Here is a 13,656-nt window from a genome sequence, read left to right on the forward strand (position 1 = left end):
GCGGGAATTCTGCCTTCGGGCGGGCGAGTTTTTCTCGGTGAAGCTGAACTCTTGTTTTCAATCCCTGAAGGAAGCAGTTTCTCCAGCCGACGGCGCCGCGGGAGCTACCGGCTTTTGGTCCCCCCTGGTCCTCACCGTTCCGGGAAGTATCGTAGCGAGGACGGTTAGTGCCCGTATATACGTTTAAAATCTCACGCCGGCGTCATTTTCCCCACCGGCTTCCTCGTTGCCGCCCCGTGCGCGCCCAGGAGTCCCCCCGCGGTCCGAGGGTGTTCGAGGACGCCGACGGAGGCCTTCCCCCGCGGAGGCGGTACGGCGCCTTCGCTCTCCCGGTATCCCGAGTGAAACGTCGTTAAACCTGCCGCGCTCCTCTGTCCGTCCCCATCGGCTCGCAGGAGTCGTGGAGTTGAGGAGCGCTAATTATATCAGTTCCGTGGCCGACAGCGTACGTGCGCGAAGCTCTTGACGCGTCGCTGTAGCAATTAATCGTTTCCGCTTGTCTTGAACCTCCGGCTTCGTCCCGAAGTAGAACTTAACGGGTGAAATTCGGTAATAACGTTCTTGCGGGCTCTGCTTGACGCTGCTTTTTAATACGTCTCCGTATTTTACGTCTCCGCTGTAAAAAGCGGGCGGCCGCGGAGGTTTTTCGGGCTTTATGGCAGCCGAGAGGTAAGAGCTCTCCAGGGGGAGCGCGGGGCCTCCCCCCCCCCCCCCCCCCCCGTCGCCACTTTGAACCCGTAGATTTATTTCTCTTGGCTGCCGTTCGCAGACCCCCAAATCGAGAAATACTTCGTGGGAACTAACGCCCGGGCTCTTAATTCCCGGTTTTAGGAACGATAACGGCAGTTGATGGGATTTCTGTTAAAATAGACCCACGTTAACGTCAAGGCTCCGCAAGCCTTTCCGTGCAGGGAGGAGATGCCGAGGTCAAACGTACTCCCTTAAGAAGATTTTCTCCTGTTTCCAGATAAAGGAGACTTGGTTTCCAAATCAGATTAGAGCCCGGGCGCCTAATTAAACGTTATTGCATCTGCGGCCTGTGACTGACAGCGCGAGAACCTCTAACGATTAATTGCGAGGAACGTTTGACTTGGAAAAACCTGTAATTTCGGGTTCGCCAACGGCGGCCGCTGGTTTAAGCAGCGAACGCGGAGGCGGCCGGGCACGTGCCGAACTTTTAAATAGGGGTGAAGCGGAGCGTGTTCAAAGTAGCTTGTGAACCTCACGGGAAAGAGACTAATTAGGGGTGAGCGGGTGCGGGTGAGGTTCTGATCTGGAAGGACCGGCGGGAACGCGGTGCTCGCCGCGTCTCCTTCCGTCGTCCGCGAGGGAAGGCTGGTGGGACGGAGGAGGTTCGGGGCTTTCCCTGCGGAGCGATCTGCAAGCGCAATTTCCCTTCGCGGGGCCCGATGCTGCGTCTTGTCTGGGTGGGGGGTCCTGGGCTCCTCGCTGCTGAGGCCCTTCCTCCGCGCGTGGCTCGTCTCATTTTAGCTTGTGTTTTAAAAATCAGGGGGCGAAAGTCATCTCCGAGAGCTTTCACCACTTCGAAGCTTTCTCGCGAAGGAGAAAAGCGCGGCGCTGAAGCAATGGTAACCTGGCACTTTATTTGACTGGCCTGTGGTTTTCCCCGTCCGTCGTCTTTTACAGGTACAAGCAAGAGAATTCAGTTCAGCTCCTGGCAAAGATGTCGCTCTCCAAAAGGGAATTGGATGAGCTGAAACCATGGATCGAGAAGACGGTGAAGCGAGTCCTGGGGTTCTCGGAACCCACCGTGGTCACCGCAGCGCTGAACTGCGTCGGGAAGGGCATGGACAAAAAGAAAGCAGCCGGTACGTCCCGCGGGCTCCAACCCTGACCCTGCGGCCGCTCGTAGAGGCGGTCAGACCCCTTGACGGAGAAAAGAGGTGCACGCAAAGCCTCAAATAGCTTTGAAATAGCCTCAAATCAGGTTTAAACTCGCTCCCTCTATTCCCGGAAGACCGACCGAACGCTGGGCTGTGTGGCAGGTCGTGGTTTCGTTGCCGGCGGCGGCTGGCAGCGGCTGGGTGGCGGGGCGAACGCCGTCCTTGCAGGTGTGAAATCTGGTTTGTGTTGAGGTAGTTTTCCGCCCCCCCAAACCTGGAAGCTCTCGAGCGTACGCGGGGGTGATTCTGACTCGGCCTCGATGAGGCAGAGGTGAGTACCTGCAGACCCACGCAGACAGGTGAGAGGCGATCGGAAGCCTTGGAATATGTTACGAAAACCGAGGAAGCGAAAATGAATCGAAGGCCTCTTTTTCTAAAGGAATTGGAAACGATAATTTTAACCCCTGGCTTTGGTTTTTTGACCATTAGAGCCCTCATTTTTTTCTAGTTGAGGCCTGGGCTGCCTAAATCCTTCAGAGTTTAAAGCTCCCGACAACAGGATCCGCACATCCCGGAGGCCTCCGGAGCCCGGGTCGCAGGCCCCGCTGCATTAGCAGGGTTGAATCCACCTTTAAATAAGTGTTTTGCAGCTTTGCAGAAGCCTCTGCGAATTCTCCGCTCTCCTCCTCGTCCCAAGCAGTGAATTCTGCCGTTCACGCAACTCCTTCTCTTTTCCAGACCACCTCAAGCCCTTTCTTGACGATTCCACCCTGCGGTTTGTGGACAAGCTCTTTGAAGCGGTGGAGGAAGGCCGAAGCTCCAGGCACTCCAAATCCAACAGTGACCGGAACCGGAAGCGAGAGCTGAAGGTGATTATTGATTATTGATTACTTTTTTTTTAATTATTATTTTTATTTTTTTTTTTTTTTAATTTTTCTGTGTTTTGGTGGCCGTGGAGGCAGCACCGGTACTCTGCCACACTTTCCTCTTCCAGAGAGGTACATCTCGTAATGCTTTAAAGTTCAAGAGAAAAGACCCTTCTCCATGATGAAGTGTGTGAGCCTTTACCTTTCGGTTCTCTTCACCGTCGGACGAGGCAGCGCCACGCTGTCCTCGGTGGCGGCCGAGGTGGAAGCTTGGGCTTTTGGTTTCTTTAACGATCTCTGCCAGGCTCGTGCGGCGGAGTAACTTCACGGGGCTCCATCTCTCCGTTTCCTTTCGTACTCTTTACCCTTGCCTCGGCAGTGCCACGTTTTCGCTGGGAGCCTGGGGTAGGTGCTCCCAGCTCCCAGCAGCTTCCCGTTGCTCTTCCTTGCCCAGACGCGCCGCGTTTCGCTCTGCCGGCCAGCTCTCCCCGGCAGCAAGTGAGTGGGGCTCTCTGGTGGGTGATCTGGTGGGTTTTCATTCTCTTTTTTTCCCCCACCCGGAATCAACAGAGGGTGGTTTTTTGACAAGCCCCATCATAGCACGAGGTTAATTACAGCAGGGATTTAATAGCTCTCTGGTGTTTCTCCCATCTAACGTTTGGGATGGTGGAAGTCTCATGCATCCAAACCTGTTTTCGCCTCCTTTCTTCTCTTGAAGACTTTACTCGCCATCTTCTGGAATTGCATTTTTTCCATCACTCGCATACCGAGTTTAAAAGGGGCTACGCTCCAAGCTGCTCCCCGCTTACAAAGTAAGTTTCCTTTCACTTTTCCTGAGGTTCCTGTTTTATGGCAATCCGTGTTTCTCTGTGACGGTTCTAGTCGGCACTTAACCTCAGTTAGCTAGAATAAGCCCCTTCAGGATTGGGATCTCTTCAGGTGTGTTGTGTCACTCCCTGTTTTCTGTCAGAAACTTGCTTTTTCTCCCGCTTTCTGGCTGAGGCGTTATCTGGCGCTGGAGAAGGGTCTCCTCCAGGTCCCGGGTACGTTCACCGGTTAGGGGACAGTGCGTTAAAACAGCTTCCATCCTGCAGAGCTGGTAGAGCCCGAGGAGCGGCAGCGCAACCCAGTTTGACTCATCTGGAGAGGTTTGGGTTCGCACGTGCCAGCCCCCTGAGAGCGGCGGTAGCTTAAAAGGACTTCAGTCTTCTGCAGGTCACGACAGTCTTTCTTGGTCACGACAGAGGTGCCAATAAGCGTCTTTCGAGTATTTCCGTGCTGCGGTTCCGCTTTAATTTGGGTATTGGGCTGGCACAGCCGCACACTGTGCCGAGCCGCCACAGAGCCGTTAGAAAGCGAGGTTTCGGCTAGGCTGGTGGATCCCAGCGGCTCCCCTCCACCCTCTTGCTTTTGGCCTCTTGGGGAGGCGGCGGAGAGATAGGGACGTTGTCAATCCCATCGCCGCTTGGCGCTTCGCGGTGGCAGGATTGCAGGCTGCAGCCTGGCGGGGTGACTCTTGCAGCCCCGTGGCACAGCGAACGCGTGTGGAATCCCGCCTTTCTTCACAAGTTGAATTCAGGTCGCGCCCACCTTCGGGCCGTCTTGTCCTCTCGTCTTCCTCGTGGCCGTGGCCGGTGCGCTGCGGGACAGGGGGAGGGGAGGGAGCAGCAGGCTGTTGCAGAAGGGATCTCGTGCTGGCAGAGCGGAGCAGGGATGGGGCTGGGTGCGGAGTAGGCGATTCTTCTCCAGTGAAGCGTCCGCTGGGGTGTCTCGCGTGACCGCTGATGGTGTTCTCGGCTTCCCAGCTAACCCGAAAGCAGGGCTGGGAAGCCACGGAGTAGACCTATCCCTCTTCTCTTGGCTCCTGGCGTGGGGATGGGCGTCCCGCCTGCCGAATCGTCAAGGCCTCTCTCCGAAACTACCTTTCTTGGAGGTCCTCCGTCAAGATCTAGATCTGTCCCGACCCTGCTGTAACACAAGATGGTCTAGTGAGGTTGTCGGGTCACGGTCATACTTCCAGACTGACTTTCCGCCCCCCCTCCCCGACCCCAGCGCAGGTTTTGGAGTTGAATTTGTACTTGCGCGCTTAGATCTTGTAGCAACGAGCAGCGGATTAATTCAGAATGCTACTTACTGGTCACGTTAGCCGTCTTCAGCGTGCTGCCTGGCCTGCCTTCTCTCTCCTTGGTTAACTCTTGTGGGGTAGGTCGTTGCTTGGGAAGTTTCAGGAACTAAAACATAATGGGTTTACACACTTTATACTATGGGCAAGTCCTTTCTCTTGAACTTGTAGGTTTTCCAAGAAGTACCTGTGTCTGGATGAGGAAGTGTCCTTGTAGAATATGAACCGTTATAGTGAAGAAGGGATTGCAACTAACGCTTACGACCGGTGTGTATATTTTCTTTTCGAATAACACCTTGACACACACACTACAGTAACACAGTCGCATGGACAAATCCAGTTTACCGTACACAAAACAGGCACTGACTAGATGAAGTCCGTGGCCGCAGTCTCGCGAGCTGGGGCGTGCTTGAACAGAGCTCCGCGTAAAGCGCGCCTCGCCTTTTGTTTTGTGACCCTCACGCTGCATGCGAGTCCATCAGTGCGGTCGTTGCTCCGCCTGCTCTCCGAGCTGCGCTTCTCCGGAGCGGCTCAGTTTGAGCGGCAGCGTCTTTGGATCCGAGCTGGAATCGGCTGGGTCGGAGCGTGAGGGAATGCCGCAGGTGTCCCGTCCCGCCCCCGGGTCTGGGGCTGCATCCTCCTTTTGGGGAGGACATGGCAGGACAGCGCAGCTGCCTTCACCAAACCCTCTGAAGCTGGCGGAAGACGTGGAAACCATTTTAGCCCAGTCAGGTCAGCTTGTGGGCAGGCTTTTTCCATCTCTCCGGGTAGTCGAGCGAGACCTTAGATCTCCTCAGTGCCAAAAAAACCTTTGACTGCCTGAGAGAACGATGGTGGCTTTTACACAGGCACGTCACTGTGATGTCTCCTGTCCTTCAAGCTCTTGGATGGTTCATCACTGATGCTTCTCTGGTGGGGGACCGGGGCACAGGCTTCATTCACGCGGGATTACCAGTAGGTTAGGCTGCGAGTGCCGCCCTGGAAACTCTGAACCACAGTGCAGTGCTGACCGTACAGTGCCGGATCTGAGCCGCGTGGCGGCTTCTCATCTTAAAACAGTGGCCGTGAGGAGAGGAGAACTCTTTGTTTTTAACCACCGTTTTCTCCTCCTCTCCTTTTACGTTAGGATGTGTTTGGTGATGACTCTGAGGTATCCAAGGAATCTTCCGGCGTCAAGAAGCGGCGCATACCGCGATTCGAGGAGGTTGAGGATGAGCCTGAGGTCATTCCAGGCCCGCCATCGGAGAGCCCTGGGATGCTGACCAAGCTACAGGTCAGTCTAACTAGGCTGAGCTCTGCCCCAGAACGGAGCTGCCCGTGCCTGAGATCTTGAATCCCAGCATGGCTTAGTGTTTTATAATTCATATCGCAAGCTGAGCAAGCAAACGGCACGTTGCTTTTGACTGTTCTTTGTCTGCTGCAATCGTTGCCTGTGTTCCCTTCACAAGGCTCGCTGCCGCTTGTGCGTTAGGCTAACGATACTGTGAAGCCTTCGAGGGAGGAAAGTTTAGATGTTCTCTTCGCGTAAGCTGGAATAAATGGGTCTCGGTAGAGAGTGCCTCCACTGTTAGATTCCTTCTCTACAGCTGGAGGCTGTTGATTAGAGCAGTTTGGTACGATTCTGTTCTCGCTACGCTGGCTTGCATGCATTTGCGGCTGTAAAAGGGTGCTGAGGACCCCTTCTCTCCTCCTGATAAGAGGGAAGAAAAACGCGCTCTCCGATTTTCTTTCCGCAGATCAAACAGATGATGGAGGCAGCCACCCGGCAGATTGAAGAGAGGAAAAAGCAGCTGAGTTTTATCAGTCCTCCAACGCCACAGGTACCTACCGGAAGCAACAGGCAAATCCCGTGGTCCCCGTTTTCAGCTGCGACATGTTGACCTAGGTGTGCTGGAACAGGCACGTAACGAAACTTCCTTCTGTGTCAACAGCCAAAAATTTCTTCTTCGTCCCAATCGGAACGTCTCCCCATCGGCAACACGATCCAGCCCTCCCAGGCAGCGACGTTCATGAACGATGCCATTGAGAAGGCCAGGAAAGCTGCGGAGCTGCAGGCCCGAATCCAGGCTCAGCTGGCCTTGAAACCAGGGCTCATCGGCAACGCCAACATGGTGGGGCTGGCCAACCTGCACGCGATGGGGATCGCGCCGCCGTGAGTACCTGCCGTTTGCTGTGTAATCCTGACGAGCGTAACGCCAGAATGCCGACGGAGGGTCTTGACCAAAGGTTTCTCCAGCGCCGTTGGGTTCCCTCGCAGTGGCCTTAACGGCTGCTGAAGGAACAAATTCGATATTAAAGAGGTGAAACGGAGGTTACTCCTTCCTTGGGTAAGACTCCCAACTCCTGCACGTGAGATTTGAGTCCTTTCTGGCGGCACAGATGAGATTTAACGTTACGAGGAGGCCTTTCGCAAGTCGGGGGCCGGTTTGGTGCTTACCGTGGAAATAAGGCTCACGTTTCCTTTGAATTAATGCTGTACTCGCGTTTTAATGCAATGTATCTTGCCTTGCCGCCAGGAAAGTGGAGCTGAAGGATCAGACAAAGCCTACGCCACTGATCTTGGATGAGCAAGGCCGAACTGTTGATGCGACTGGTAAAGAGATTGAGTTGACTCACCGCATGCCAACCCTAAAAGCAAACATCAGAGCTGTGAAGAGAGAGCAGTTCAAACAACAGCTTAAAGAAAAGCCCTCGGAAGATATGGAGTCGAACACTTACTTTGACCCCCGGGTCTCCATAACCCCAGCCCAGCGTCAGAAACGCACCTTTAAGTTCCATGAAAAAGGCAAATTTGAGAAAATTGCCCAGAGGTTGCGAACGAAGGTATTTGAGGTCTTGCCATGCTAACTGACAGCACGGAAGTGAGGGTTCGGTTCGGGATGGGAGTCGATTCTCCTCTCCTGGGATGTGAAGGGATGCTGTGTTGGCTTTGACTAAGAAGCTTTTCAGGAAAGTCACCTGAAACTTTTCTGTCAACCCCGTTCTTGTTGGAAAGGCCGGCATCCAAATTAGACCGTGTGTGTGGAAAAGCGTTTTCTTGCAGCTGTCTTCACTTGGTGAAAGACAAAATCTAGTTCTTTGACAAAAGATGGAAAATTTCCACAGAGAATAGATCATTTTCTGGCCGAGTGTTCTTTCCACAGAAGTGATCACCCTAGAGGTGGAGGCTTAAAGGAATCTTGGTAAAACGCCCAAGTTCTTGGGGAGAAGGGGGGAGAGAACAGCTTCGTGAGACAGAAAAGTCCAGGGACACGATGCCTGGGGAGACATTCCTTTGGGATCGTTCCATGCCCCTAGAAGGCTCAGTAATAAGACCAGATTTTTGACAGGTTTGTGAGCTTCCGCAAAAGCACTCCACCGTCACGTGCTGTGGGGTTTCTTCTGCGGTCTGCTTCAGACAGTTTAAACAAAAATCCCCCAAAATCGGCAGGTGCATACATACTGTGCTTTTCCTGAAGGTTGTGCTATTTTGGAATGACCTTTATGTGCCATTTTCCCCTCCTTGTTCTCAGGCTCAGCTAGAAAAACTGCAGGCAGAGATCTCGCAGGCTGCCAGGAAGACGGGGATACACACTTCCACCAAGTTGGCTCTTATTACCCCGAAGAAGGAGCTGAAAGAGGGGGAGATCCCGGAGATAGAGTGGTGGGACTCCTACATCATCCCCAACGGCCTTGACTTGTAAGTAGTTTACTTGCCGGGTTTCGATCGTTCTGCTGCAGGAGGAAGCTCGGGGAGCTTCTCGGGGGCGACATGGTGGTCTGTTGAGCTCTTGGGTAAATCGGGCCGGACGTTAGCTGCTTGAGCTGTTGAATTCTAGGAGTAGGGAAGTGATCGTGCCCCTGTACTCGGCCCTGGTGAGGCCGCACCTCGAATACTGTGTTCAGTTTTGGGCCCCTCACTACAAGAAGGACGTCGAGGTGCTGGAGCGTGTCCAGAGAAGGGCAACGAGGCTGGTGAGGGGTCTGGAGAACAAGTCTGATGAGGAGCGGCTGAGGGAACTGGGGTTGTTTAGCCTGGAAAAAAGGAGGCTGAGGGGAGACCTCATCGCTCTCTACAACTACCTGCAAGGAGGTTGTAGCGAGGTGGGTGTCGGTCTCTTCTCCCAAGGAACAAGCGATAGGACGAGAGGAAACGGCCTCAAGTTGTGCCAAGGGAGGTTTAGATTGGACACGAGGAAAAATGTCTTTACTGAAAGAGTGGTGAAACATTGGAACAGGCCGCCCGGGGCAGTGGTTGAGTCCCCATCCCTGGAGGTATTTAAAAGACGTGTAGATGAGGCGCTGAGGGACATGGTTTAGTGGGCATGGGGGTGTTGGGTTGACGGTTGGACTCGATGATCTTAGAGGTCTTTTCCAACCTCAATGATTCTATGATTCTGTGATTCTATAATTCCACCTCCCTCGCCTCCGAGATCCAGCTGGGCGCTAGGTTTGCTCCCAAAGTCTCTCGTGGGGCTGGTGGTGGGCAGCTGCCCTTCGCCCTTGTTGGAGGCAGCGTTCCTCCAGCGACTGAGGTGGCGACTGCCGTGGAGTTAGAGGGATGGGGTTTTTTTTGGCCCAAAGCTGGTGGTGTGTTTTGGTGGTTTGGTTTTGGGTTGTTTTTTTTTTTTCTTTCCCAAGCGTGAGTGAGTGTTCTGTACAAGTCTCATTCACGGCAGAGTTGTGGGAAGCCTGCCTCCTAACCGTGAAACGTGGGTGGAGATTCCACTGGGGGACACCCCTACGTGTTAATACTACGTCACTGCGTGTCTCCTTCAGCACGTCAAGCTCTTTGGGTGGGGATTTGTGCGTGTCACGTACCCGCCACGGCTGACCCGAGGGAAGTGTCGGGGTTTGGTTGTTTTTTTTTTTCATGGGTTGTGTTTAAGGGAACGCAGGAATTCAGGCTGGGAGGTTTGCAATGACGCCCAACTCTCTCCTTTCTAGAAAAGGTGGAACGTCTTCAAAGAGAGACGAGTACTTCGGGATCACAAACCTCGTGGAGCACCCAGCGCAGCTCAACCCGCCAGGTACTGCCCCGGTTTTGGTCGACTTCGCTGTTAAACTAGACACAAAATGCTCCGAGCGGCTGGCGCTCGGTGGGGTGAACCGGCGTGCGGGTCCCCCGCTTGTAGCACTGCAGCCCGGTGTCTCTTGTCCCTGGAGGAGAAGAAATTGCGTAAAGATAAGTGTGAAAGCTCTGCAAAGATAGCTGAAATTGGGAGGGAGAACCTCTGCCCTGTTTTTGGAAACTTGATATAAAACCTGTAGCGGTTACCAGTAGCTTGCTTACCCATCGATGGCCTGCCCCGTGCTCGCTGGGGTCGCAGTGCAGACACGAGCTCCTCATCTCCGGCAGGTTGCTTTTAACCTTCTTGACCTGAGGAAGGGACATAAAATAACCACAGAGCTTTTTCCTTTTCAGTAAAATCAAAAAACAGCCGAAACCCGTTTTCCTGGTTGCGTGTTTTGGTGCAAGCGGCCTGCAGGGCTGCAGAGGTCGGGTTTGTCGATGAAGCGTGGATATAACGGAGCGCGGCGCGGGGGTAACGGTTGCAGGCAGCATTTTCTCTTGCTTCTTCAAAAGCGGATGTGTTTTATCTTGCCTCGTTTCTCTTCCCAGTGGACAGTGACACACCAGTGACCCTGGGTGTTTATTTAACCAAGAAAGAGCAGAAGAAATTACGGCGACAGACTCGGAGAGAAGCCCAGAAGGAGCTGCAAGAGAAAGTCAGGCTGGGCCTGATGCCACCGCCGGAGCCCAAAGGTAAATGACGGCTACGGCAGGCAGGCTGCGAGCAGAGCTCCGAGCTAACGCGGGCCCTTAGCCGTCAAACCGGCGGTCCGGGCCAAGCGTGGACGTGGTTGGGAACGCTGCAGGCAGCACAACCTCTCTACGGGATCGCGCGGAGCTGTGTATCGGGGCGCGTGTGCGTACCCGTACAGTCGGTTTACGAGCCCGCAAGCGTGCCTGGTGTCTCTTGTGCTTTACCGCTGCGGCAAGCCGGTGTCCGACGGGAGCCTCTCACAGCTCCTCTCCCGTTTCCCTTGCAGTAAGAATTTCAAACTTGATGCGAGTGCTGGGGACGGAAGCTGTTCAGGACCCAACAAAAGTCGAAGCTCACGTTAGAGCGCAGATGGCGAAGAGGCAGAAGTAGGTGGCACGTTGTACCTTTTTTTTGGTCGTTTTTAGATGGATTTAGTGCTGGTGCTGCATTTGTTCGTAGAGAACGCAATCCTTGACCTGAGGCAGCAAAGCAGAAGCAGTGTGATTTTCTGCGTGTTGCTCTTGTAGCCTATTTCAGCTGCCTTGAATGACCCCCCCACACCCCGAGGCCTGGGGGGAGCTGAGTCTCGGTGATCAGCTCTTGCCACGGGAGAGTGGCCTCGTGCCCTGTATTTAACGAGTTTCTTACCACGATGATGATCGCCGTCGCAGTTGTTACTAATGAATGTTTTCAGGGGAGAGACGGAGGATTAATTGGGACTGGTGACTGGATGAAAAAAAAGCCCACGTGCTTTTAATTCAGGCGGGTGCGGGCAGAAATCCGGGCAGGAGTTGCAGCTGCTCTGTGCTTAGGAAGAGAAGGATCCGTTTCGATGCCGTGACGGGTGCGCCGTAGGCTGCATTCGGCTTATTGCTGCGTCTCTCTCTTTGCACCCAGAGCTCATGAAGAAGCAAACGCTGCGAGAAAGCTCACAGCGGAACAGCGAAAAGCGAAGAAGGTTAAAAAGCTGAAAGAAGACGTTTCGCAGGGAGTTCACATAGCTGTGTACAGGTGAGCGCTTGGGCTGGGCGCTCCGGGCGGGTGGTTCACCGTACGTCTCTTTCTAAATAAACCTGACAAACGCCCTGTAGAAACGTGCCGATAGAGAGGAGCAGCCTTCAGCAGCAGGACTCTGCACCCGCTCGTCGGGTTTCCGTCGGGCATTAAAGAATCCCGGCCTGTAGCAGTTACGCTGTCCCAAAAGGCATGTCCGTCAGCTCTGTCCTTAACTCATCCTGTTACAGCCGAGCGCTAAAAAACACGTGTCGGGTTTGGAGCGTTTCAGCTGGGATTGAAGTTTCTGTTGAGGAGAGCCGTTTCCTAGCTGCCAGAGCTAACCTGGTACATTGATGTCCAGAAATCGGGAAACTTTCAAGATCTAAACGAAATGAGAATGGGAAGGGACGGACGCAGCCTCTCTGAGCAGTCCGATAACAGACGCCCGTCATTTCGAGGTGTGGGTAAAGCCCCGGAGGAGGAAATGCTGGACCCAGTCGAGGCAGAGCAGGGAGCTCTTACGGCTGATGATAATAGTTCTGTTTTTCCGCAAACGTTTGGGGTTTTTTGTTTTTTGTTGGTTTTTTTTATCCTATCCTTAGGGTCAGAAACTTGAGCAATCCAGCGAAAAAATTCAAAATCGAGGCGAACGCTGGCCAGCTGTACTTAACAGGCGTGGTGGTTTTACACAAAGATGTCAACGTGGTCGTGGTAGAAGGAGGTGAGGACTTCCGAGGCAGGCTTTTGGTCACAGCGTAGTGTTCAAAAGCTTGCCTCTGGCAAAAATTACCGTGAAAATTGTTGACTGAGGGTTACGGAAGGACGAGGGAGTAAGGAGGCTGTTTGAAACTCCCTTAATTACGGCTCTGATGGGGTTAGCGCTGACTGCAGAGTGCACTGTAATCCAGTTAGAAAACCCAGCGCGTTGGATGTTGAAGAGAAAAGCACTCGATCTGAATCCTCGATGCTCTGAGTGGATGCTTAGAGCGAGGAGAGCCTCAGCTCTCGGTCTGGCGCGGTTCCTCACGGTTTGCACAGTTCTAAGTAATTCTGCGAGGTGTTGAAGAGCCTGTTTGGCAGCGGGGAATCCCGAGGTGGCGGAGAGCTGTGCCAAAGGATGCGGGAAAGGCTTTTAGCCACCCCGGGGGTGTTCGTGCTGGATGAGCCTGGCTGCGCTTTACTTGCCGTGCCTGGTCGGCTGGGTGCGCTGGGAAGTGTTTGTGGGCGTTGTCTGGCTTCTGCTGCTTTTTAGAACCTCCTAAAAGCTGAAGGTTAAAGGACTTCTTGTGAACGTTGGGTCTCGATTCTCCCCAGGCCCGAAAGCACAGAAGAAATTCAAACGTCTTATGCTTCATCGAATAAAATGGGACGAGCAAACATCGAACACAAAGGGAGAAGGTAAGTGTAAAACCGCCTGTGGAGGGGTGGTGAAGCGGCTCTTCCTCTGCCTTCAGGACTAAAATTAGCTTTATTGGTTGAGTTTGTTTTGGGTTTTTTTTTTCCAGATGATGATGAGTCCGACGAGGAGTCCGTTAAGAAAACAAACAAATGCTCTCTGGTTTGGGAGGTGAGTCGCGGGCGTAGTTCAAGATGGGGGGCTTAGGCTGGAGGGAGGCGAGCCCCGTCTGACGGCGGCTGAGGCAGAAGCGACGCGCTGAGGCTTTGGGTCGGACGCCAACCTGCTGCTCTGACTCTTGCCGTAGCGTGTCTGGAGCTGCAGCAGGACTGGGAGCGTCTCCCCCGCACAGCGCTCCCCCTAGTCACCCGTCAGCCTGAGAAAATGTTTATTCCCGGGTTCCCCGAGTCACTCGGGAGCCGTGTCTCCCGTGACTTTCCCCTGGAGATGGGTCGGAAAAACGTCCCTTTTCTCCTCCCAGGGCACAGCGAAGGACCGCAGCTTCGGCGAAATGAAATTTAAGCAGTGCCCCACGGAGAACATGGCACGGGAGCACTTTAAGAAGCACGGTGCGGAGCACTACTGGGACCTGGCCCTCAGCGAGTCCGTGCTGGAGTCCACAGACTGAGGTGAGGGGGCCGCCGCCGCCCCCCTCCTCACACCGCAGCCCCCCCTTTGCCTCCCC

General features: G+C 54.1%; 1 protein-coding gene across 1 annotated transcript; it reads left to right on the forward strand.

Moving 5' to 3' along the window:
- Positions 1-71: 71 nt before the first annotated feature.
- On the forward strand, positions 72-13,650 carry PRPF3 (pre-mRNA processing factor 3). The gene is made up of 16 exons (XM_009272573.2): positions 72-163; positions 1,648-1,829; positions 2,583-2,713; positions 5,959-6,105; positions 6,569-6,652; positions 6,764-6,984; positions 7,349-7,655; positions 8,345-8,511; positions 9,759-9,841; positions 10,435-10,578; positions 10,866-10,965; positions 11,477-11,590; positions 12,178-12,296; positions 12,890-12,973; positions 13,081-13,142; positions 13,453-13,650. The coding sequence occupies exons 2-16, from the start codon at positions 1,685-1,687 to the stop codon at positions 13,597-13,599; spliced, it is 2,055 nt and encodes a 684-aa protein (XP_009270848.1). The 5' UTR covers positions 72-163; positions 1,648-1,684; the 3' UTR covers positions 13,600-13,650.
- The last annotated feature ends 6 nt before the right edge of the window (positions 13,651-13,656 follow it).

Source organism: Aptenodytes forsteri, unplaced genomic scaffold (genome assembly GCF_000699145.1).
Source record: "Aptenodytes forsteri isolate BGI_AS27 unplaced genomic scaffold, ASM69914v1 Scaffold110, whole genome shotgun sequence".
NCBI lineage: Eukaryota > Metazoa > Chordata > Aves > Sphenisciformes > Spheniscidae > Aptenodytes > Aptenodytes forsteri.